Raw genomic sequence first — 21,663 nt, forward strand, 5'->3', positions numbered from 1 at the left:
CTGCCTCCAGCCCCCGCCCCCTCCTCCGCACGGCCTGGCCTGGCGGGCGGAGGAGGCCGGTGACCGGCTTCCCCTGGCTCTGCAAGGCGCCGGGAGCAAATGAGGAGCGCGGGCCCGGCCAGTCTCGGGTTCTCGCTTGTAAACTTTATTGTAACTCTTCCGCCCTTTTCAGGCGCAGACAACAGAACAAAGTATAGAGGAACAACAAAATATATAATTAGCCCTCCCTCCCCCCAATAAAGCAATTCACGGATACAGGATACATTCTCTTCACAGTAAACCTAAGAACACTTTTAACAATTGCCCACAGCGCGCATGCTAACTAAAGTAACCTCTTTTGAGAAACACTTAAGACAAAATTGTCAAACCAAAAAGGTCGGGAGGAAAAGAGAGAAGCAAGAGAGAAAGCCAGCGAGCTAGGCAGGGCAGCAGGGAGAGAGGGGAGGGAGGGAGGAGAAAACGAGGAGGGGGAGAGAGAGAAAGAGAGAGAGAGAGAGAGGGAGGGAGACAGAAAGAATTACGGCGTGAATAGGCAGTTTCATGTTGTTGGGAGAACTTAGCAGAAATCGGTACCTCGGTCGTTACAAAGAAGCACGTTCAGAGGAAAAGAGACCATTGCACAGGAGGCTTTTTTACAGGGGGCGGGGGCGGGGGGGGGCTCAGCCAAGCCGCAGCCGCTCACCCTCGCGGGGCGAGGGAGTCCTTGCTTACAACCCTTGTCTCTCCCCACGACCCCCGAGAGAAGGGAAGGAAATCCACGGTAGCTCACACACAGAAGCTATTACGAGATACTACCACTAGCGGGAACTGGCGCGGTGGGGACGCTGCGGTGGGAGGCCAGGCTCCGGGCCCCGCTCGCGGGACCGGAGCTCGCTCGGGCGGGGGCGGCGGCGGCGCAGCCGGGGAGCGGGCGGACGGAGGACGGCCGCGGCCCTGGCAGTCCCACTGGGAGCCTACTTCTTGTCGCCCTTCTGCGCGTCGCCCTCCTCCGCCGCCTCCGGGGCCCTCTCCAGCTTCTGTTTCTCCAGCTCCTCCTGCTCGCATTTGCTGCTGGGGAACTTGTCTTTGTTGTTCTCCTTTTTCCATTTCATCCTCCGGTTCTGGAACCAGATTTTGACCTGTCTCTCTGTCAGTCCCAGCGCATGCGACACCTCGATCCGCCGCTTGCGAGTCAGATAGGGGTTAAATAGAAACTCCTTCTCCAGCTCCAGGGTCTGGTAGCGGCTGTAGGTCTGTCGGCCTCGCCTGCGTCCGGCGGCTGCTGGGAAGGGGGGAAAGGGCGAGACGGAGGGAGGGGAGGGTGGGGGAGGGGACAGAGACGGAGAAGGTTGGGAGATTCGTGAACCAGCCTCGGAGACCAGCATAATAAGGGCAGAGGGGACCTTCTACCCCGCGCGGGGGAGGGGGTGCTGGGAGGCCGCGGTCAGCGGGGGCGGGGGGGAGGGGGATCAGACGCCACGGAATTTAAGGGAACCAGAAGGGGAAGCCCTCTCCCCCGGCAACAAGCACCAGAGAGTGGGGTAGGGGTGGTTCAAATCTATTAAAAGTGCCATAAACTTTAGAAGGAAGGATGTGAAGGAGGGGGAAATAAGAATAAAAAAAGCCGGGATGGGAACGAATGGACCCACCTTGAAAAGCCCCCAGAGCCTCTGCCCCAGAAGAAAAGTTTCTTCAGGGTAATTAAACTATAAAGCAATTGAGAAGTGCAAAAGTTGAGCGCCCCCACTCCCACCACCCTTTCTCCACTACCCCCCATAAAACAGTAAAAGGGGGGAAGAGGAGGGGGAGAAGAAGAAAAGTAAGGCGGGGTGAGGGGTTTATGGGTTCAGGAAATGTCTCTTAGAGACCCTCCTTCAAGGGAAACAAAAAAAAATGAAAGAAAAAAAAAAGAAAGGAAGAAAGAAAAAAAAAGGAAGGAAGGAAGGAAGCCAGAAGAGGGAGGCCCTCTGCGCGGAGCAGGCAGGTCCAGCAGGAGCTGGAGGAAATGCGCCCCGGCCTGTCCGGCCCCGTGGCCGGCCTTGGGCCCTCAGGTCTCCCTCCCGCCCCGCGGCGAGCTCACCTTGCGGGCGCATCCAGGGGAAGAGCTGGGTGGGCGACGGGCTCTGCTCGGACCCCTCGGCCTCCTCGCCCAGGCCGCTGGCGGCGGCGAGCTTGCAGTCGGCGTACTGCACCAGGTCTGGGTCCTGCGCGCCGAACAGGCTCTGCCGCTGCAGCGGGTCGTAGCCGTAGAAGTTGCCCGGGTCCCCGTGGCACGCCACGGCGCACGGGTTCTGCTGGTAGGGAGCCGTGGACAGCGACGACGGCCCGTGGTAGAACTCCTGGATTTGCGACGGGTGCTGGAAGCTGCCGCCGCTGCTGGGACCGTACACCACGGTGGGTCGGCCGCCCAGGTCCTGGGCGAAGCCGCAGTCATAATAATTGGGGCGCAGGGACTCCCCGGTTTTGTATTTGGAGAACAGTGAGTTGACGAAATAAGAGCTCATTTTATTGAATTTTGAAGCGGCGGCGGCGGCGGCGGCGGCTGTAGTTGGGGGCTGTTGGGGAGGGGGTGGGGAGGGGGAAAGGGAGGGAGAGAGAGAAAAAAAAACGCGGATTCGCCGGCTCCTAGTCACCCTCGCCAGGAAAGGAGAGGGAAAGGGAGGAGGAAAAAAAAAAAGGGAAAAGAAAGAAAAGGCGAAGAAGATCTCGAAGCCACCACACTTTTTGTGATTTCCAGGAATAGAAAAGGACAGCGAAGCCTCCAAAAGTCTAAGCTTGCATGGCAGCCGCGGCTCGCGCACCCTCCCCCCACCCCCCACCCCCCAAACAAAAATATACCGCCACTTAAAGAGGTCCTCGCTTTACATTTCGAAGAAAGGATGCCAGTTCATAAACAGTTTTCGGTGATTTACTTCCCTGCAAATGAGTTGTTTCATATTTTGCACTGTCTTTTCATGATCATTTGCATCCATTAGAGACCCCGCATCCTATTGGCTTCTCCGTACTCCTCCCGGACAGAACGCAGAGCGAGGGTGCGAGCGAGAGAGCGCGAGCGAGAGAGAGAGCTAGAGCGAGGGAGCGCCAGGGAGTGAGGCGAGAGCGAGGGGGGGAAAAGGAGGGGAAGGAAAAAACACACACACACACACACCCAGGGAGGGAGAGGGGGAGAGAGAGGGGGAGAGGAAAGGGGGTGAGAGAGAATGAATACGGATTAAATCTGTTTAACTACCTACATTAATGAGATATCTCTCGCCTCACAACAAATCAAATACCTTCGCAGACCACCCCCAAAGACTGATGTGGGGGAGTCACGGAAAAAAACCACGCACACACACAGACACAACGCGCCGGGCGTAAGCACGCTGTTAATTTCGTGATTTTAACGAGGCAGTTGGAGTCTTTTTAAATGTCAGGGTCGCTTCGGAAAAATGTAAAAGAACACGGTTTAATTGCGCCGAGTTTTAAAAGGTCCTATAAATGTAATTGGTATTTTAATACAAGTTATCAAATCATACAGCTTCCTCTCCTAAACATATTTTCAAACAAACGAGGTAGTCATATTTAAAGCTTTAATGATCAATTTCCTTATTATTGATAAAGGTTTAACTATCCTGTAGGGGGAATTGGCTGGGTAACCGGCCCCCCCAAAAAACGGCTGTAAACTCTTTAACAAACTATAAAACGCAATAAAGCCGGAGTCTGTTGTTGTTTATGCCGCAGCGCATAAAAGCTGTTAGCATTTTACGAGTTCTTTCCTCTACAGCTATAAAACTGCAGCTTCGATCGCCCCCGCCGCCCGGCTGCAGCACGGTGGGGGTGACGAAGCCGAAATGAAAACGATTATGGGTTTTTTTTCGGCGCAAACGGTGACTTTTCCGAGATTTTTTGCCTCCTCAGCTGTGACAGCACCTGTCCCACCCCCTCTCTGGAGCCCCCAACCACCCCCTCCCTGCCCCACCCAGGCCGCTCACCGGCTTTCCCCTATTCGACAAACAAGCACGGGTTTTCTTTGGAGAAGGGGTCTGGGAGGGCTTCAGCAGGGACCGGGGCGGGGAGGAGAAACTTTCTGGTTAATGGGGGAGGCACTGAGCACAGTCCCCCTGCACCCCAGGATCCTGCAGCGTCGCCCAGCCTCGCTTTGGGGAGTGCGGGAATGGGGAGGAGGTCTCTAGAAGGCACTTGGGCCCCAGTCAACACCTTGGGGGACCAACTTTGTGTTGATGGGAGAGAGGCCTGATGCCACCAGCAGGATGACATCCAGTCGGGCTGCCCCACCTCTGCGCCCAGACCTGGGGACCCAGCAACCAAGCCCACTTGGCCCCCACCCTTCCCAGGCCGGCCTTCAGCATCCTGGGGTGAGAGGGAGCGGCTGAAACCATCAGCACATGGGAGGGAAGTGGGGGCCACTGCTGGGCACTGAGGCCCTGGCACCTGGCCTGGCTGCCCGCTGTCCTGCGCCCTGCTCTGCCCTCGGCAGTGGCCGCATGGTGTGTGAGAAGGGAACACCTTTTAGCTCTCAGCGTCCTTTGAGCCACTGACATGGCCTAAACTAACCTTGGGGTAGAGGGGACAGAGATGCAGCAAGGCCACTGAGCACCCTGTTTTCTCTCTCCTCCCCCCTGACAGCCTGCGGTTAAGCTCTCCCTCCAGACCCGAGGACCTGGGCCTGAAACAGACCCGCCGTTTTGAGCCGACCTGGTGCCATGCTCTCCGGCCGGTGGCCTTCTCTGGCCTGTCGGGCCTAGTGACAGTGGTGACTAGGCTTTGGAAGGCCCTGGTCTGAGGGTCTGAACCAACGGTCTCCGGAAGGAGCTCCCTGGCCAAAGGAAGGGAAGAAAAGAAAGAAGGAAGGGAGAGAGAGGAGAGAAAATTTCTAGCAACAAAAGTGGGGGCTTTACAGATACATTCGATTAACTGTTCAGTTAGGAGAGAGGTTTGGTCTGTATTCAGAAGAGTGCTTTTTGGGGATCGGATTCACCCCAACGTTTGTAAAAATGAAACCACCGCCTTTCTAAGGGGAAGTTACCACTGCGGCCACTTGGCCCTTCAAAAGTGAATGTGAAGAACGGGAGAGGGAGGGAGAGAGGAGGGAAAGGAGGGAGAGGTCTCAAATCTTCAGCCCCGATCTAGGAGGGCGGCGAGGCACTGGAAGGGCGAGTTAAGTTGTTGCCGGAGCGAACATTTTTATCAAGTGCGGCGGATTTTATGGTCATGATTTGAGGACTCACCGGTGAGGTAGAAATTCAATGGCTTGTTCTAAATCATCCCTACACCGTGCCAGAAATTCCTGATGGAAGGAAAATGTTTCTATTATAAGGAAAAACAAGAACGAGCGAGGAGATAATTTATAAACACCCAACGGAGCGCAGATTTATTAGAGGAACTCAACTTGAGAAACTCCGCCGGCCTCTTCGCACCTGCTCCTGGGCGGAGAGAGGAGAGGCTGCGGCCCGGCTAGTTTTAGGGCGGGGGGACTTACTTCTCGCTCAGGTTTGTCCCGAGGAGGGGCACGGACGGGACTGGGCCAGCGGGAAACAGATGCGGAATCCAAGGGGCGATGGGCGGACAGCGCACGGGTCTCAGAACGAGAAACTCCCGCAGCCCAGGCCTCCAGCTGCAAAATTCGGAAGCGAACCGCGCGGCCCACGTTGGCGCGCGGACCCGAGCGCACGCCCGGCAATCGCGGACCGCGGGGAAAACCGAGCCCCCTGCCGCCCCCGCCGTTCCTGCCCCTCCACGCGGCCGCGAACCGCGCAAGTTTTTGCGGCTCAACCCGGGGGCGCAGAACCACCCGAAGACGCCCCGGAGCTTCCCCGCACCTCGCCGTTCCCGGAGGCGCTGCCCGGCGCCCGGGTCCCCCCGACGCGCGCCCAGCCCGGACCCGACACTTACAAAGGCGCCCGCGCCGCGCGCCCCGCCGCCGCCCACGGGCGCCTCCGACCCCCACCCGGGCCGCGGATCCGTTTCCCCGCAAACCGTCCCCACCCCCGCCCCACCCGCAGGCTGGCTCACCCGGCTCCCTCTCCCGCCGCCGGTCCGGGCGGTAGGTTCCCCGCAGCTTCCTCTTCCTCCGACCTTTTCCTGCCGGTTCTCCCCGCTCACCTGACGGGCTCCCCCGCGTCCGCGGGCCTCCCCGTGGCCCCCTCCCCGGGAAGCTCTCACTCCCCCCGCACCAATTCCCCTCTTTTAGTTAGACCCGTTATTCCTATCATCATCATCATTATTATTATTATTGCTACTACTACTATTATTCCCCGTTCTCATGCATTTGTTGGCCCACCGCACCCAGAACCTGGGTGGATAAGCAGCGCCGAGCCCTCCTCCTGGGGGAAATTCAGAAAATTGACCATTTGAGGAGAGGGGGGCAATACGAGCACATCTGAAATCTATAAAATGGGGGAAACAGCCATAATGAAGCTTCTATTTTTATTACGCGCAAATTATTCATGACTTCTGGTAGCGCTCAGTTCGTAGATTCTGGGCCGACCGAGGTGCGAGGGGCCTCCGCCGGCGCCCGCCGCCGCCGCTCCCGGGATTTTCGCGTGGAGCACGGCTGCCATCTAGCGGCCGCCCCGAGAACAGGCGCCGCCTCCCGGGCCCGGCCAGTTTCCCGGAGGGGCGGCGGCCACCGGGCGACCGGCGGGGAGAAACTTTCACGATTGGCAGAAAAGGGGGAGGGAAACGAGAGCAGGCGAGAGAAAATGCATCGGAAGTCGGGAAATGGTTCATACAATCGTGAAGATAAGCTAAAAAAAAAAAAGGTTGAGGGGGTGGGGAGGGAGGAAAATAAAAAAGCCGAAGGTTTTTGCTCTCCTGCGCCCCGTTTCAAGACCCGAAGTTCTGGCGGAGACCGCCGAGCAGTGCGCCGTTCGTGGCCGGTAAAAGGGGCAGCCGAGCACCTTTCAGACGAATACGATTGTTTCAAATTCCGAGGAGAAACAATTGGGCTTTTCGGTGGGGGTGGGGGGTGGAAAGGAGGCCTTGAGGGCGCAGTGGGGCTGGAAAAGGACCGGGCGGTTGCCTGCGCCCAGACGTCTGGCCCCGCCGGACCTGCGTGTGTGTGTGTGTGTGTGTGTGTGTGTGTGTGTGTGTGTGTGTGTGCAGGGGGCTTCTTTATGACGTCCGATTCTGGAGGGGGTGTGAAGAACAAAGACAAGGGTCCCGACTGCGTTCTCTAAAACATGTGCGACAACAAAGTGTTTTCTGTCCCCCCTTCCCTCTTCCCTCTTTGCGCCCTGGGGCCCCGGAAGCCCCAAGCCCAGTCACTGGCCGGTGGAGGTGGGGGCTGTGGACAGCCCCCCACCCCCAGACCCGAGCCCAGACCCAGCTGCGGCTCTCTCGGCTCCGGAAAGTTTCCCCTCACTGTTTGCTTTGCTGCTGTTCAGTTTCTTAACCTTCAGAAATTTATACGCTATAAACTTTTATAGCGGTCATATTCTTTTATTGCTGCGCACACGGCATTGAATTCCTCTCCGGCTTCTCTGTCTCGCACTCTCTCGGTCTTCCTCCCTGAATATCTCGCTCTCTTTTATGACAGCAGATTTCCCCATCTCCGGCTTCCCAGCCTCCGCATCTTCGCCTTTGTTTGTCTTTAAAGAAGCCTCCACTGGCTGAGGACCCAGACGCCGCTGGAGGCTTCCCCCTGCGCCCTCACCCCTACCCTGCAGGTCCCAGCCTGGTTCTCGGCCTTTGCTCTGGGCTGAGCCCGGCCTTCTCCGCCACGCGCAGCCCCAGCTGGCTCCAGGGAGCCCAGGCTGGGGAACCCAGTCTACGCAGGCTCTAAAGCCAGATTCATTTTCTACCCGGAATGGACCCCTTGGAGGCTGGGGTGCCGGGCCCCACCACACCCCGGAGCTCCACTTTCTCCAGCCCCCGGCTCGGTCTCTGATTGGTACACCCTTTCGTTCGCTGGAGAGGGGTAGGCCTGGCCTTTTCGCTTCCAGGATCCTTTCATTCGGGTTCTAGGTTACGCTTTGCCCCTACCTCTACCTGGACTGCAGGGTCCTTGCAGGCCACACTGGGGTAGCGGGGTGGGAGTCTCCAGGGGGCGGGAAGCGGGTTCCCAAGCGCCAGCCCGGCAGAAGCCAAATCCCAAAGCGTGGATGCAAAGGGCAGCGCTGCCTGAGAACAGTGGGCTTCGGAGGAGCCCGGGTGGGGACAGCACAGTCCGAGAGGTACAGAAAGGCACCTCTCCCAGTGGAGTGTAGCTCTGGGGTCCAGCTGGATGGGGATGTTTCTCCTGGGACAATTCTGTTCCACATTCAATCCTCTCTTTCCGCCTCTGGGAGCGGCCTTCCCGCCCCTACCCTCCTCCACCCGCTTTAAACCAGGGCAGCTTCCTTTGGCTCAGACTGGCACCTCAAATTCCAGGTGGGACTCCCCTGGAGTGGAAGAAAGGAGAGCGCAGCCTTCCAGAGGCCTCTGCCTACCCAGTTGCCCTGCCTCTCGGGGAAAAGCGGGAGGAAAAAAGTTACTGCCTTCCTTACTTGCCTGATGTTTTAAAGTGGCCACACCAAGGTGACATTCTTGGCCTCCCCGCTCTACCCCCAAGAGAGTAACTACTTCCCGGAGCTGCATGGCTGGCCCTGACTTTCCTCTGACTCCGGAGTCTGTGGGGGGACCCCCAGTGCCACTTCGGAGGAAGCAAGACCAGACTTCCTTTCCCAGCTGCCCATCTTCCCTTTCCTCTCCCCCCAGTCTCCCAGCTCTCCTGCCGGGAGGCTCCGGCTCCGTCGGCTCCTCCAGGAAGCCCGCTCAGCAAAGGTCTAAGGAGGAACTTCTTGGGCACAGGGGCCTCTCTCCTTTTTTCCTCACACCACCCACTTGGAACTAGGATCTCTACCACTGGCTAGGCGAGGAGGGCCAGCACAGAATAAGACACAGGAGAGATTTGTTTTCTAGAGTGATATATATATTTTTGTTGTTTTTCTCATTTTTTTCTTCCAAAAACAATCAGAGCTCTAGGCCCCTTACCCTCCCCACTCCCACCCACCACCCTCCTACATAAGCGACAACTGAAGACAGGCGAGACAATCACCCCCAAAGAAATCACAAAACACAGCACAATTTCACGACAGCCACCGACAAAGCCAAAAAGTTCTACTGGAATGTCCCCTTGCAGGGGCGGGAGACGCGGAAGCAAGAGTCCATGGAATTGAAAGGGGCTGGAGAGGTTGGGGAGCAGGGGGCGGGAGGGGAGCAGAGGGTGAGCTTCGGCCTGATGCTTAGGGGCCATTCCGCCTCTTTCCTTTGCACGCGGGACTGTCCCCCAGAAGCGTGCGCTCGGCAGCCGCGCAGATCGCCATCCAGGCCCGTGTCGCCGGAAGCAAAGGCGGGCAGCTGGGGCCCTTCTCGTTCTGCGCTGGGGCGGGCAGCCGCCAAGCCAGGGGTTCCTCCGGACGTGGGCAGGATGAGGAGGAACACGCCTAATGCCACTGGCTGGAGGCTTCGCTCTCTCACTCCCCCACAACTTACCCAGGAAGGGAGCTCGGGAATCGATTCTCAATAAATGCTCCGTGGGACTCTGCCGCCCTGGCTGTCCTGCCTACGGCGGGGTCGGCCTAGCAGGGGATGGAGGGTGGAGGGGTTTCTACAAGGGGCGGCTTGACTCGCTGGTGCAAGGTGGACTTGACCAAACAGAGATGACTTCAGAGCTGGGAGGATGCGGAAGAATGCAGGGGCCGGTGTAGAGCGAGAGAAGCTACAGTCTGTCAGGCGGGGCGCGGGTGAACAGATGCACAACATTGTCAAGGCTTACGAGCCGCGATCGGATCCCCTTTTGTCGGGAGAGGAAAAGAACATGCAGCATTAGACAGATCCTGCGACAACACGTGTGTGGATGCGTGTGGAATACCTCCCTAAAACCTACAACACCTTGCTAAGACCGCAGCTGCCTTTCCTTGCCCTTTCTAGCGCACCCGCTTGGGGGCTGCGTTCAGCAGGCCCCTTGCCCTTGGGTCGGGCGGGGCAGAGTAGAGGGTTCTGTGGGTTTGGTGTTGCCATATTCAGTCCTTTGGGCTGCGATGCCTCCGTCAGAGGCGCGTCTCTAGACATCTTGCTGTGTGTTTGCATCAGGGGTAGGATCTCGCCTGATGGTCCTCTGGCTGTTCTAACGGATCTGAGGTGCCCTTGGGAGGTCACCTCATTGGAGTGTTGGCTGTGAGCTTTCCCCTTTGACTGGTGCAGGCTCCAGGCCGTAGGCATGCGGGCGTCTGGTGGGCTGTTTGCAGTTGGAGTGACCCTTGGTGACTCTGGGATAGGTGTGGGGAAGACGGGAAGGGCTGGAAGCCAGGGGCTGGGGCTTCCCACAAAAATTAGAGGGGATCGCGAGGGACTGGACTAGGGTCTTCCTTTCCTTGTGGCCCACCCCCTCCTTAGCAACCAACTACATCTATCTTCTAAATTAACGAAACTTCCTCCTGAGGCCCAGGGAGGGGAGGGCTGGTCAGAGCGAAGGAGAGAGGCTCTAGATGGCAGGAAAGGACTCTGAAGAGCAAGACTCCCTTCCCCACGCACTCGCGTGTATCCCAGACAGCACTGGCCTTGGGGCCGTCACTCATAAATAAGCGTGAGGTGGGAAAGGGGTGGGAAGTGTGTCGGGGGGGGGATCTTTACTCTTTGCCCTGTTCCTTATTCATTTTCTTCATTTTCATCCGACGGTTCTGAAACCAGATTTTGACTTGTCTCTCACTCAGATTGAGGAGTCTGGCCACTTCGTGCCTACGGTCCCTGGTGAGGTACATATTGAACAGAAACTCCTTCTCTAGCTCCAGCGTCTGGTATTTGGTGTAGGGGCAGCGCTTTTTCCGGGAAGAGCGAGCGTGAAGCCAGTTGGCAGAAGGGTTGGCTGAAAGAGAAGCAGCGATAGAATCAAAGAAAGGAAGGGGGTAGGGGTGCAGGGCCCTCCAGTTCTCCTTCCAAGAAGGCACGGCCCTGGTTTCCACTTCCCATCTTACACTGGAGAAAGGGGCACCTGGGCCTTCAAGTTCCAAGGAGGGGCCCCAGCAACGAGCCATGAGTTGCTACAGACATGTCCAGGTGAGCAGTTAGTTGGACAGGAGGGAGCCGGCCATGTGCCAGGCTGCTCAGCGCTTCCAAAGCTTTGCCTGCCTCAGGGCCTGTTTCAGTCTCTTCCTACACTCACTCCAAAATGGTGAGGACTCAGGCCAGAGCTCAGCACGGCCAACCCCTCCCCGCACCATGGGTCGGGCCAATGGGGGGGGGGTGGCTGACCTGAAGGGCCCTGGCTCCAGGTCTGCGAGGTGAGAGAAGGACTGGGCTAGGAGAGGGAGCTTCTGCTCAGCCACAGCCACAAGACAGCTTGGCCCTTCAGTGCAGTCCCAGGATGCTGTGCCCTGGTCACAAGCTCAAGTCCCTTGGCCACATGGCAGCAGGCATGTGTGTCTGTGTAGACACCTCCCCCCACACACACATACCACAAACACAGGTCCAAGCTCAGAGACACAAACACCCAGCGCACTCCAATTCACAAGCAGCCCCGATTGCAACCATTCATCAACTCCGGTCTGTGGACAAGGGAGCACCAGGGACTCACAGATAACTTATGGTTGCAATAGTCTCTCCTTTTCCGCTCCTGCTCAGCTCACATTTTGGTTAAAGCAAGTTCAGGGAAACGGGAAGCAAGAATGTTTTGGTCCCATTGCAGGGAGCCATGGACAATGTGGGGGTAACAGAAGGTCACTCACAGCACACCTAACTCCAAGCAGCTCCATGTGGTGAAGGGGAACTGAGAAAAGGGGAATTGAGTGGAAGGTGGGGGGGAGGACATAAAAATATGCACAGGCTTCTCTCGCCCTCACTGTCTCTCTTCCTACCCTGGAACTCAAGAAAAGTTGCCAAATAAAGCAGAGCTGTTCAAAATAATAGCCACCCTCTGCTCGAGTCCTTCTCTCCAAATAAGAAAAGCACTGAATATATTATTTTAAAAAATAACCTGGTTCCTCCTACACTGAGTACCATGTCTTACCGATTTGCAGCACTATTTCCTTAATGTGAGTGCCTGTGATGAGACCCACATTCGCATTAAATATGAAAGAGGAAAAAAACTGTTAATAATTGATTCTCACCAAACTGCTGCCTTGCAGTAATGGGCTTTCCAGGCAGTTTGGGGTTTGCAGGGTGGGGGCGGGGGTCTGTTTGGGTGTGAGCAGGGAGGGTTTGGGAAGAATCGGTGGCACTCAAATGCCAGCCCGTATTATCCAACCTGGCTGGTGGGACCCCACAGGGACCTCAGGGGAGAGGGGCAGTAGGGGTGCCCCAAAGGGCCTGTGCCCCGCCTCTGTTGCTGGGAAATCTGGCCAGTCAAGGAGAGAGGAAAAAAATCCGACCCCCACTCTCCAAAAAGTGGACCAGGTGAGGACTTGTCCCCACCAGCCCGAGGGTTATGGGTTGGGGTAAAGAGCCCCCATCCAACGCTGTCTTTTCAGCCTTGAAAACAACACACACGAGACTCACCACCACCACCCTCGGCCAGCAGCACCTCCAGGAAACCGGCCAGACCTGGGTTCCTGGCGGAGGTGCTTATAGAGGAGTTGGGAGACGATATGGAACTGCTGTCGGAGGGTACAGTTCTCTAGCTCTCCTCAAGCCTCTTTCCCCATCCTTCCTCTCCCCAGGGTCCCTTTGGGATCTCTCCTTCTCCCTCTGGCTGTCGGCCCCAAAGTTCGGGAGAGATTCCCGACTCCCTGCGAGGCGGGCAGCACGGGCTGGGGCCAGGGAGCCCTGTGGAGAGCAGCGGGGCGCTGCAGAAAAGGAAGCCGCAGCCCTGGAGGGGATGCCAAGGAGGGGAGGAGGAGGCCGGGGGAAGGCTCCGGGGAGGGGCCGGCGCATCCGGGGAGGGGGCTCAGTCACCGGTTCCTGGGCTTCCCCGCCCCTCCAAACGCCGGCGGCCGACCCTCAGCCGCTACTGCGCGAGATCTGCTAGGCTCAGTCCTCCGCCAAGCTGTTGCATCGCAAATAAAATCCTAATGAGCCCCCTCCCACTTCCCCTTGGCCGGCTTTTACGGTCTGAGCGTGGCGCGGGGAGCTCTGCCAGCCGCGCGGGCCCGGGCAGCCCCTTGCGCTCCCGCCCTGGCCCGCGCGGGCACTCCGCCTCGCTGGCAGCCTCCCCGGCCCCGCCAGCTCCCCTCTCCGCCCAGCGTCTCCCCGAGCTTCCAGCCAGGTCTCCCGGAGTGTGGGGGGAAGGGAGGCCGAGAGAGCAGCGAGAGGGTCCCAGCGCCCCAGGTCCCTGCAGGACTCGGCGCCGTGGGGGCGCCGCTCCTCCCGCGGCCTCGGGCTCCCTTCGGGGCACCCAGCCTGCTTCCTGCCCGCCTCCCTCCTCCCTCCTCTCGGCTCGCTCTCCGGCCACCGCCGCGGTTCCCCTTCACATTGTCCGCAGTTTATTGCCTCTCCCGTCCCCTCCCCCCTCGCCTGGCCTTCGGCCTCGGTCTTCCTCACTTTTTATAACTTACTTTGATCCGGCCTCTCTTTGTCCTCGCTTCCTTCGCAAATTTTATTGTCCCCGTAGCTGGGTCTTTGATTAGACAGGACGGCCTCCCTGCCCGCCGAAGTTTCCAAACTGTACTCGGGCGCGCCCTGCTTGAGCAGCTCCCCCGGCGCGCCCAGCAGCGGCTCCGCCTTCACCGCCGCCGGGCCCTGCCCCGGGGCCGCTTCGCCGCGCGGCGCGGGCTCCAGCCAGGTGCGGAGGTACCTGCTCTCGGCCGGCGGGACGCCCTGGGGCTGGATGTAGGGGTGGTAGACGGACGGCAGGCTCCCCGACGCGTGCGGGCTCAGCGGTGCCCAGGACGCGCCGAACACCGGCGCTTTGGGCTGGAAGCTACACGAGGGGAACTCCAGGTGCTCCGCGTGGCCCGGCTGCCGCGGGCTCGCGTACTGGCCGGAAGGGAACTTGGCTGGAGGCGCGTCCTCACTCTCGTGACTTATGATCGAGTCGACATAATAGCTGCTAAGCGTCCCAGAAATGGACATTCTCAGACATTATCCGGGCGCTCGCAGGGGGAAGGGAAGCGCTCGCGCGGCGGCGCCCAAGCAGGGAGAGAGGTGGCGCCCAGACCGGTGTGAGGGCTTTCGGACGCGACCCCCCCCAGCCCCCCACCCTCCCACCCCCACCCCCTGCTCAACTTCTCAGCCAACAAAGTACAGTGGAGCAGCCCGGCTCAGCGCTCCTTGCAAAATGATTGGTCAAAGTTTTTCCGACTGCCTGATAAAGCGTCAGCTCCGACATAAATCAATCGGGCTCGGGGGCTGCGCGCTCTCTGTCATGCGTCCGCACCGCATTCCATATCGAGGATGGATTGTTTTATGCTGATGCAATGTGCTATCACGTCAGGGCTCGGGCGGCCACGTAACCTCAGCCGGAGCAGCCGGCCTCCCGGTCCCCCCGCCTTTTGCAGGAAGGGGGGCTGGTTCTCGACGTGGGGCGGCGGGGGAGGAGGAGAGGCGGAGGGAGAGCAGCGGGCTGCCTCGGGAGGGACGCGGGCTGCGGAGCCCTCTCCCCAGGCGGGCTTGAGAGGGAGAGCGCCCCAGCCTGGGAGCAGCCAGAGGGGCCCACAGCGCAATTAAAGAGGAAGTGGTCCTGCCCCCCCCACCCCCGCACACGCACCTCCACGCCACCCCGCGGGCCCCTCGCTTCCTCTTTTCTGTCCCCTTGACACAAAATGTTTATTAAACAACTGCGCAGCAGCGATCCACTGGAAATAATGGGGGATAGAAGTTGGGAGTTTTTGAGACGCTACCCTTTTCTGAAGGGGGCTCCCTGTGACCGTTTGAGGAGGGTGAAGGGCCCGGGATCTTCTCCTGACCCCTCAGTGGCTGAGAGAGGAGAGGGGGGTGATGTAAGGGGGTGAATGTCCAGAAATCCTGTCCTAAACTTCAGCTGTCCTAAACCTAGAACCTTCGTGAGTTTAAAGGGATCCATCAGGCCCTGGAAAGTTGAGCCTCTGAGTTTAATACAACTAGCCAAAGCTCCTTTAAATGTCTTGGGCCTCTCTCTGGCCCTGGCCGAAAGGAAGTATGAGGTGAAGGGGACAGCCATTTCTCCTTTCCTCCGCTGAGTAACAGGCCAGGCCCTGAGAATCGCTCAGATGGGGGAGCTGAACTGACAAAGGACTAAGGGCACGTCCCCTAAGGTGTCAGAGGAGCAGAGGTGCGGGAAGCCCAGTGAGGACTGAGCCACTCGCCTCTCTTGTCCGGCTCCTTTCACCTGACACCGTCACTCGGAAAGATTTCCAAACACCAGTGCCGGGCGCCAGCACAGACAGTGAGCCTGCGGGGGTCGGTCTCCTGCTCATCCTGGGCCTCCCCTCCCGCGCCTCTCTCACCGCAGCTTCCAAATCCCCTGTTCTGTTGGTATCAGTTCTTCCGGCCCCGAGCTGGGATCCACACCCCCCTCCCCGAATCCCACTGGCTGGCTCCCTGGCTCATCTCTGCTCTTCCCGCTTCGGCCCTGGGCGCAGTCACTTCTTGTGGTGTGGGCGCCCCGGGAGGGTGGCCCCTGGACAGACCCGGTGCTCCTCGGGTTGCATTGAGGGGCAGGCAGGGGAAGCTTTTCTCGGCATTCCCCGACCCTGAGTCCTTAAAAAATAGGCTGTCTCCAGCCCCATTATTTGAACAAAAGTAGGGCCATTCTAATCTGATGTTTTATCTTTTTGGCCGTTTACCACTCTGCCCGTGCAGAAGGCTGCAGATCACCTCCGCACACGCGCACCCTCCCACCCGCTTTTCTTTCCAAATGAAGCCATCTCGTGTCATTACGTGTGAAATACGAGGGCGAAGCGCCATATTTCTTCACATTATGGCGATTTCAAAATGATTTTTTAAAGATCAATGCAGGCGCCCAGCCGCCCCCCCCTCCTTTTCCACCCCAGCTCTCCGAGGGCGACAGCCCAGCATTTCCGGAACTGAACAGCTGGAAGATCTGCTTTTTCCAGGGGACCCAAGTGTGGAGAAAAAAAAAAATATGCCAATTCTTCTAAGTAGCGGTAGGACGCTTGGGAAAGTGGAGGGAGCTGCCGGACTCGCCCGCGAGAAAGCTGGGCGCAGTGTGAATGAATCACAGTTTTAAGGCAAAGCACCTGTTCTCAATTTGCCAGATGTATGGAGTCTGCTGTTGGCTTTACCTGTAATAAATATATTCTTCAGGAAAAAGATCTCTCCTGCCATAAATAATGGTGTTATGAAGCATGGCGGGCTGAGTAGATGGCCTTGTGCAATATATAAATTAGGGTCCAAAAGGACATGCGGACGCGGGGCAGGGACTTCTTTTAATTTATGGAGAAGCCACAGCGCGAGGTTGTTCCACAGACGCGGGCTGTGTGGGCTCGGGACCGACTGCGGCCCTCCGGCTGCCACTCCCCACCCTGGCTTTGCCGCTCCAGAGAGCAGTCAAGGGGGCCACTGAGCTCAGGGAGGAAGTTAGAGCTAGAAGGACATGAGGGCCATGGCCCCTGCCCTCCCAGGCTGGAACGTCCCAGCAGGCAGGGTCCAGGCTGGGGGCTCCTGTCTGTCCCCCAGTTGCCCCGAACCCCTGGTGGCTCTCTGGGTGTCGAATAAGGAGGGGACCCAGACCTCTTTTCTGAGACCAGAGATTAGCCTTAGCTCACAAGGAAGCTGGAGGGTGGGGACAACTTCAAAGTGACAGGCTCTGAGGGCCTCAGTCCCCTCAGGAGAGGTGACTGGAAGGAAAAGCACGAACTAGCACCAGGCCCTGGCGTCTGCACCACAGCTCACCTCCGTCCAGGTGGGGACTTGGTGTGCCACGCAATGAGTCCCACGCAGATATAGGCTTTTCTAGAAAGCACTGTTGCTCCAAATCGGAGCTCAACTCCTGTTCAAGCAAATGATTAAACGGTTGGCTGAGAAGGAGCCCCCTGTTTGGGTGTTAAGGGCCCGTGACCACCCCCCGACCAAACCTTGTTTTTTCTCCCAGACAATGGCACCTACCACGCCTGAGGGAGGCAAACAGGATTGCAGCCCCCGGAGCCCAGTTTCTAAAGCTGCTTAATAGGGGTTGCTTGAGTGGGGTCACTTTGTCCTGAGGGAGCAAACTGCTCCCCACCCCACCCCCCATCCTAAAGAGAAACAAGGAAAACCCTGCCTTCCCTCCAAGCTTCTTGCCATTCCCTGCACAGGAGCCGGGCCTGAGCACAGCTGGGGCCGGGCTCTGGGAGCTCCGGGCAGAGCAGGAAGGGCAGAGCTGCAGCCCCTGGCCGCACCGGGGCCCAGAGCCCTGCTGAGTGAGGCCGAGGTGGGGAACACAGAGGCCAGCCCTGGCCAGGACCAGCCGGTGAGTGCCTCGATTCAGGGGCGGATTTTAGAAGGGTCCTTGTCAGTAAGAAGAGAGAGAAATTTTAGGCAGAGGGGAAAATGGAAAGAAAGAAAAACCCAAAAACAATAAATAGGAAAAGGGGAAGTTTGTTTTTCATGGGTAAACTAAGCTGAAATTTATGCATGCTGTGTTTCAATAGATGTGTATACCCTGTACATATATTTCAAATCCACGTTGAACCCGGTGTGCAAATGTGCCGTGCTCTGTGCTATGTATAGAATATGTAATAAGTAAATCTGCCCAACCGTAATACTGGATGTGCTTACGCTTTCACACGTAGAATCTAATGGTTCATAAGTGGATGCGTGGACAACCCTGTGAGTTATGTAGATTTACAGTTTTACTCGTATGAGATCTATGATCCAAAAGCTTGCGTGTACATTCTTATAGCCATCACACCCCCTGTGAAAAGGGCCAAAACTTAAGTATGTGCGTACTTGAATTATGGCTATAAACCATGAGCTGATTCGGAAGCTTCACTTGAAAATCTGCCTGTTGACTTAATATTGAAGTAAAATGTATATTGCATCCTCGAACACATGTATGCGACTTAAATTTGAATTCTTTTACAACTTCCTCCTAAAACATTTATCTGGAAGGTGAAGGAAATACCTCAAATTGTTTCCAGGGAGGTCATGAAATTTCATGACATGTTTTGTTCCCCCCTAAAAAAATCCTTTGCTGCGTATCTTACCTACAGCTGCAGGGACGAGTGTGCGTTTTGTGATCCTTACTTCAGGGCAGTGATGGGCACCAGACGGAGGAACCATCACTTGTGCATGAGCGTGTCCCACATGGTGTGATCTGACCAGTAGGCAAAGATGAGTTTAATGGGAACGCCCTCCGGTAACTGTGGAGGTCACTCTGAAGCACTGCCGTGGACAACGAAATTAGAAAAGTCCTCCAGTCTATGCCCCCAAGCACCCCCAAGATATTTCTTCTGACCCAGGATCAGAGCCCAGACCCCCTCTGGGAAGGGAGACGGGACAGTCGCTCCGTGGGGGGAAGAAACTGAGGTGCTCAGAGCCTTCACCCCTTTACAAAACCAGCTCCCAAACGAATCACATCGAATCTGCACACACGAATTCAAACCTCAGTGTTTCCACACCCTGCAGATGGGGGTTTTAATTGTAAAGTAACGAAATGTGCTGCGCAACATCCCTTCCAAAATGTCCGAGATGAAAGGAAGGACTGAGAGGTCAGCGGCCCAAGCACATCTCTGGAATCTCTTCTTACCAAACTCTCAGACATCAGGGATTCGAAAGGGGGGGGGGCTGACTCCTTGGGAGGGAGCGTCCAGGAGGCCAAACGGGGCGGGCGGCAGGCCGGGCAGAAAGGAGTTGAGCAGGTAGAAGGTTGTTACGGAATTGCTTCCATAAAACCTGTGGCTGTTGTAAAACTCTCTGCTTTCCAAAGACTTTATTTCCTCCTTTCTCTCTAACATCCCCCCCCTCTTTTTTTCTTTTTACAGCACTGTTCCTGGGAGGGGGTGGCTGAGGAACGCAAGGGATGGAAGACAGCGAGGCTCCGAGCCGCTGGGCAGGTTTGTGAGAGGCTCAGGGAGAAGCAAGGGCACTCCAGACTCCCTTCACCCAGACCGGAGGGCGAGACGACATCAAGAGACAGTGCTGCGGGCCTCGGCTCACCAGGACAGTGGGGTAAAGGTTGCATTTCCCCTGGGTTGGGAGTGGGTCTCCCAAGGGGCCCCTAGCAGAGGGGCAGAGGCCCCTTGTTCAAAGACCCCCCTCCTTTACCCTCCAAGTCAGCCTGGCGCCGGAGCCCCATCCGGTTGGGCCCCTTTCCACATTTCCTCTGCCTCAAGCAGGGGTGGGAGGTGGGGGGGGGTAAGGGAACAAAAGTTAGCTTATGCTTTGGACCATCCCATGCCTTCCGCTAGCACTTGTAGTTACTCCTTTCCTGGGCAGAGAGCCAGGAGCCTGGAGAGGGCTGGGGTCAAAGAGGGTATCACAGCTTTGCCCCCACCCCACCCCCTTCTCCATCTCCTGTCACTCTGTCGGTCTGGATGAACTGCCCAACAGCCTGGGCTCCCCAGTAGCCTACAAGTCAGGCCCTTTTCCCAGGGGTTGGCTCTCAACACCCACATAAACCTGCAGCCAGACCCAGAGTCTGTGAGGATGCCTTGGCCTCTAGGTGGGGAAGGAGCCAACTGTGGGATTGGGAAAAGGACTTAAAAAAAAAACCCACTTCTGCCCCACTAGGGGGCCCTGCAAAGGACCCTGGAGGCCTAGTAGCTGAAACTGCAAGGGATCCTGATGTTTTCCTTCTAGAATGGACTGCACTGCGCCCTCTTCAAGGACCTAAAGCTTCCTGTTGAGGTGGAGCCCTCTGCCCCAGGAGCTACAAAGACCTCAAGGACTCCCTGTGTCTCTTGAAATCAAGCACTTGCCAAGTTGGGGAGACTTTCCTTGGAAAGTCTGAGTGCAGAAAGGAGCCCCAGACCCCAAGGAAGGTCTCTTGAAGCCCCAGCTGCCACCCTCGGGCCCTGCAGAGCAGCCCGGCAAGGTGCCTTTCTTGGTGGGAGAGAAGGTGCCTTTTGGTGCCCTTCCCTCCCGACACACGGTAAAACACACACAAGTGGGGAGACAACCTAGAATTTCCCAGGGCTCCTCTCTGGTGAACACACTGGCTGCTGCTGGTGGAGGGGCGTGAGCCCTCTTCACCGCTTTGCACTAGTCCAGACTTTCGCCCCACACCCCACTCCTCCAGCTAAGCGAGGAGCAGTAACTGCCGTGAGTCGGGTGGTTTAATGTCGTTGTGATCACAAGTCCAGGCCCAACAACATGAAACTACCTAATTCACTCAGCAGTTCCAGTTCATGCTCTGGGTCAGGGGCTCACCGGGGGCAGGCCCCTGCAGCCATTTTCTGGGCCAAAACGGCTGGATGGCTAACTATGTTCATTTCCCTCTACCTCTTCCAGAACTAGAACCCTGTTGCCAGTAAACACAGCCAAAGAACTGGAGGCGGGAATTCAGGCAAAACCGTTTTGGGGAGCTGGTCCTGGCAACTCAGATTCCAGGAACTTCTGCTCCCTGTCAGGAGGCCTGGCCCCAGAGCTGGACAGGGCCTCATGGGTGGACATAACTGCTTGGTCATTATTGCCTCTCAGCCTCTGTTTATGCAGCTGGAGGTCTTCACAGATAAAAAGATTTCTCAACTTCAGACTTATCAGGGCGCAACTATGGTCCCCATCTCGCTAGTGCTCGTATTGCAGGGTCACCCAGGGTAGCGCCGAGAGGCCGCATCTTCAAGCCCTACCTCAAACCCCAGCTTTAAGGCGGGATCTAGACCGGAGAGTGGAAAGGAATCCGGTTCTTAGGAGAAAACGACGGTGGGAGAGACTGAGGGGAGAACGGAGTGCGAGAAAGTACCAGGACGCCCAGGGCGCCCACGGAAGAACATGACTGCCAGGGAAAGCGGGTTGCGATGAGCGGTCGCTGCGAAGTCGCCCAGCCGGGAACGTCCGAGGGCCCTGGCTCCCAGGGACAGCTCCTGTCCCAGGTAAGACAATCTATTCCAAATTCACAAATGAAGCCGGGGCGGGGGTGGGGGGGGTGGGGAGGCTGAGGACTCACATTCAAACGCAGAGAACAAACGTGCTGCTGTCGTCCTGACCTTCCGCCTGGGCCCTTCCCTTGCAGGCCGCGCCGAAGCCCTCCGCTGCCACCTCCAACCCGGGACGCCCGCGACGCCCGCAGCCGCACAGGTGCGCACGCACTGGCTCCCCGCCGCGGGCCGGCGGCGCGCTTACCTGCGGGCCGCGCGGCGCTGGGTGCGGGCGGCCGTCGGAAGGCGGACGGCGCGAGCGTCCGCGTCCTGTCGGCCCGGCTCCCTCCCGCCCTCGGCCCGGAGGCGAGTGTCCGAGTGGCCACGTGTCCGGCGGGGAAGTCCTAGGGAGCGGAGGAGTCCGCCCGGCCGCCCGCTCCCCCTCCCGGGCGTAAATCTTGGGGACCGGAAATACAATAAAACTTCACCGTGTTGATGAACTTCAAACGGTTTACATCCCCTCAAGTCCTGAAAAGAAAGACGGCCGGGGGGCGGGTTAAAAGGCAGGGGAAACAAATTTACGAGCCGCAAAAGCCCCCGCCTCGGCCCCCCCCTTTTTTTTTTCTTTTTCCTTTTTTTTTTTTTTTTTTTTTTGCCGCAGCAGGACTTGGTCGGCGTGGAGAGAAGCAGCCCCGGCCCCCGGGCCGCGCTCCGGGCGTCCCGCTGCCAGGCGGGCCCTTCCCTCGGAGGAGCCGCGGGGCCGCCCCGGGCGGCGCGGTGACCCGGGCGGCCATGCGGCCGGGACCGGACGCCGCCGCCTGAATCAACAACGGTC

At 57.9% G+C, this 21,663-nt stretch overlaps 2 protein-coding genes and 1 long non-coding RNA gene across 6 annotated transcripts; 1 reads left to right on the top strand and 2 right to left on the bottom strand.

Moving 5' to 3' along the window:
• Positions 1-124: 124 nt before the first annotated feature.
• HOXB8 (homeobox B8) lies at positions 125-13,535 on the bottom strand. 4 transcript variants are annotated; one of them, XM_037149937.2, is made up of 4 exons: positions 13,449-13,535; positions 2,818-3,044; positions 2,060-2,534; positions 125-1,261 (listed from the first exon to the last, which is right to left on the bottom strand). In XM_037149937.2, the coding sequence occupies exons 3-4, from the start codon at positions 2,481-2,483 to the stop codon at positions 954-956; spliced, it is 732 nt and encodes a 243-aa protein (XP_037005832.1). In that variant the 5' UTR covers positions 2,484-2,534; positions 2,818-3,044; positions 13,449-13,535; the 3' UTR covers positions 125-953. The 4 variants fall into 4 exon arrangements, with proteins under 4 accessions (XP_037005832.1, XP_053512934.1, XP_053512936.1 ...); XM_053656959.1 differs by lacking the exon at positions 13,449-13,535 and adding an exon at positions 5,459-5,576; XM_053656961.1 differs by lacking the exon at positions 13,449-13,535 and adding an exon at positions 5,208-5,226.
• On the bottom strand, positions 8,974-14,057 carry HOXB9 (homeobox B9). The gene is made up of 2 exons (XM_037149935.2): positions 13,449-14,057; positions 8,974-10,825 (listed from the first exon to the last, which is right to left on the bottom strand). The coding sequence occupies exons 1-2, from the start codon at positions 13,963-13,965 to the stop codon at positions 10,590-10,592; spliced, it is 753 nt and encodes a 250-aa protein (XP_037005830.1). The 5' UTR covers positions 13,966-14,057; the 3' UTR covers positions 8,974-10,589.
• Positions 14,058-17,209: 3,152 nt separating this feature from the next.
• Positions 17,210-20,636, top strand: LOC119052629 (uncharacterized). Its single transcript, XR_008390030.1, has 4 exons — positions 17,210-17,281; positions 18,795-18,981; positions 19,612-19,846; positions 20,263-20,636. It is a non-coding gene; the product is annotated as an uncharacterized LOC119052629 (long non-coding RNA).
• The last annotated feature ends 1,027 nt before the right edge of the window (positions 20,637-21,663 follow it).

This window comes from Artibeus jamaicensis, unplaced genomic scaffold (genome assembly GCF_021234435.1).
Source record: "Artibeus jamaicensis isolate MK-2021 breed Jamaican fruit bat unplaced genomic scaffold, CSHL_Jam_final contig_1998, whole genome shotgun sequence".
Lineage (NCBI taxonomy): Eukaryota > Metazoa > Chordata > Mammalia > Chiroptera > Phyllostomidae > Artibeus > Artibeus jamaicensis.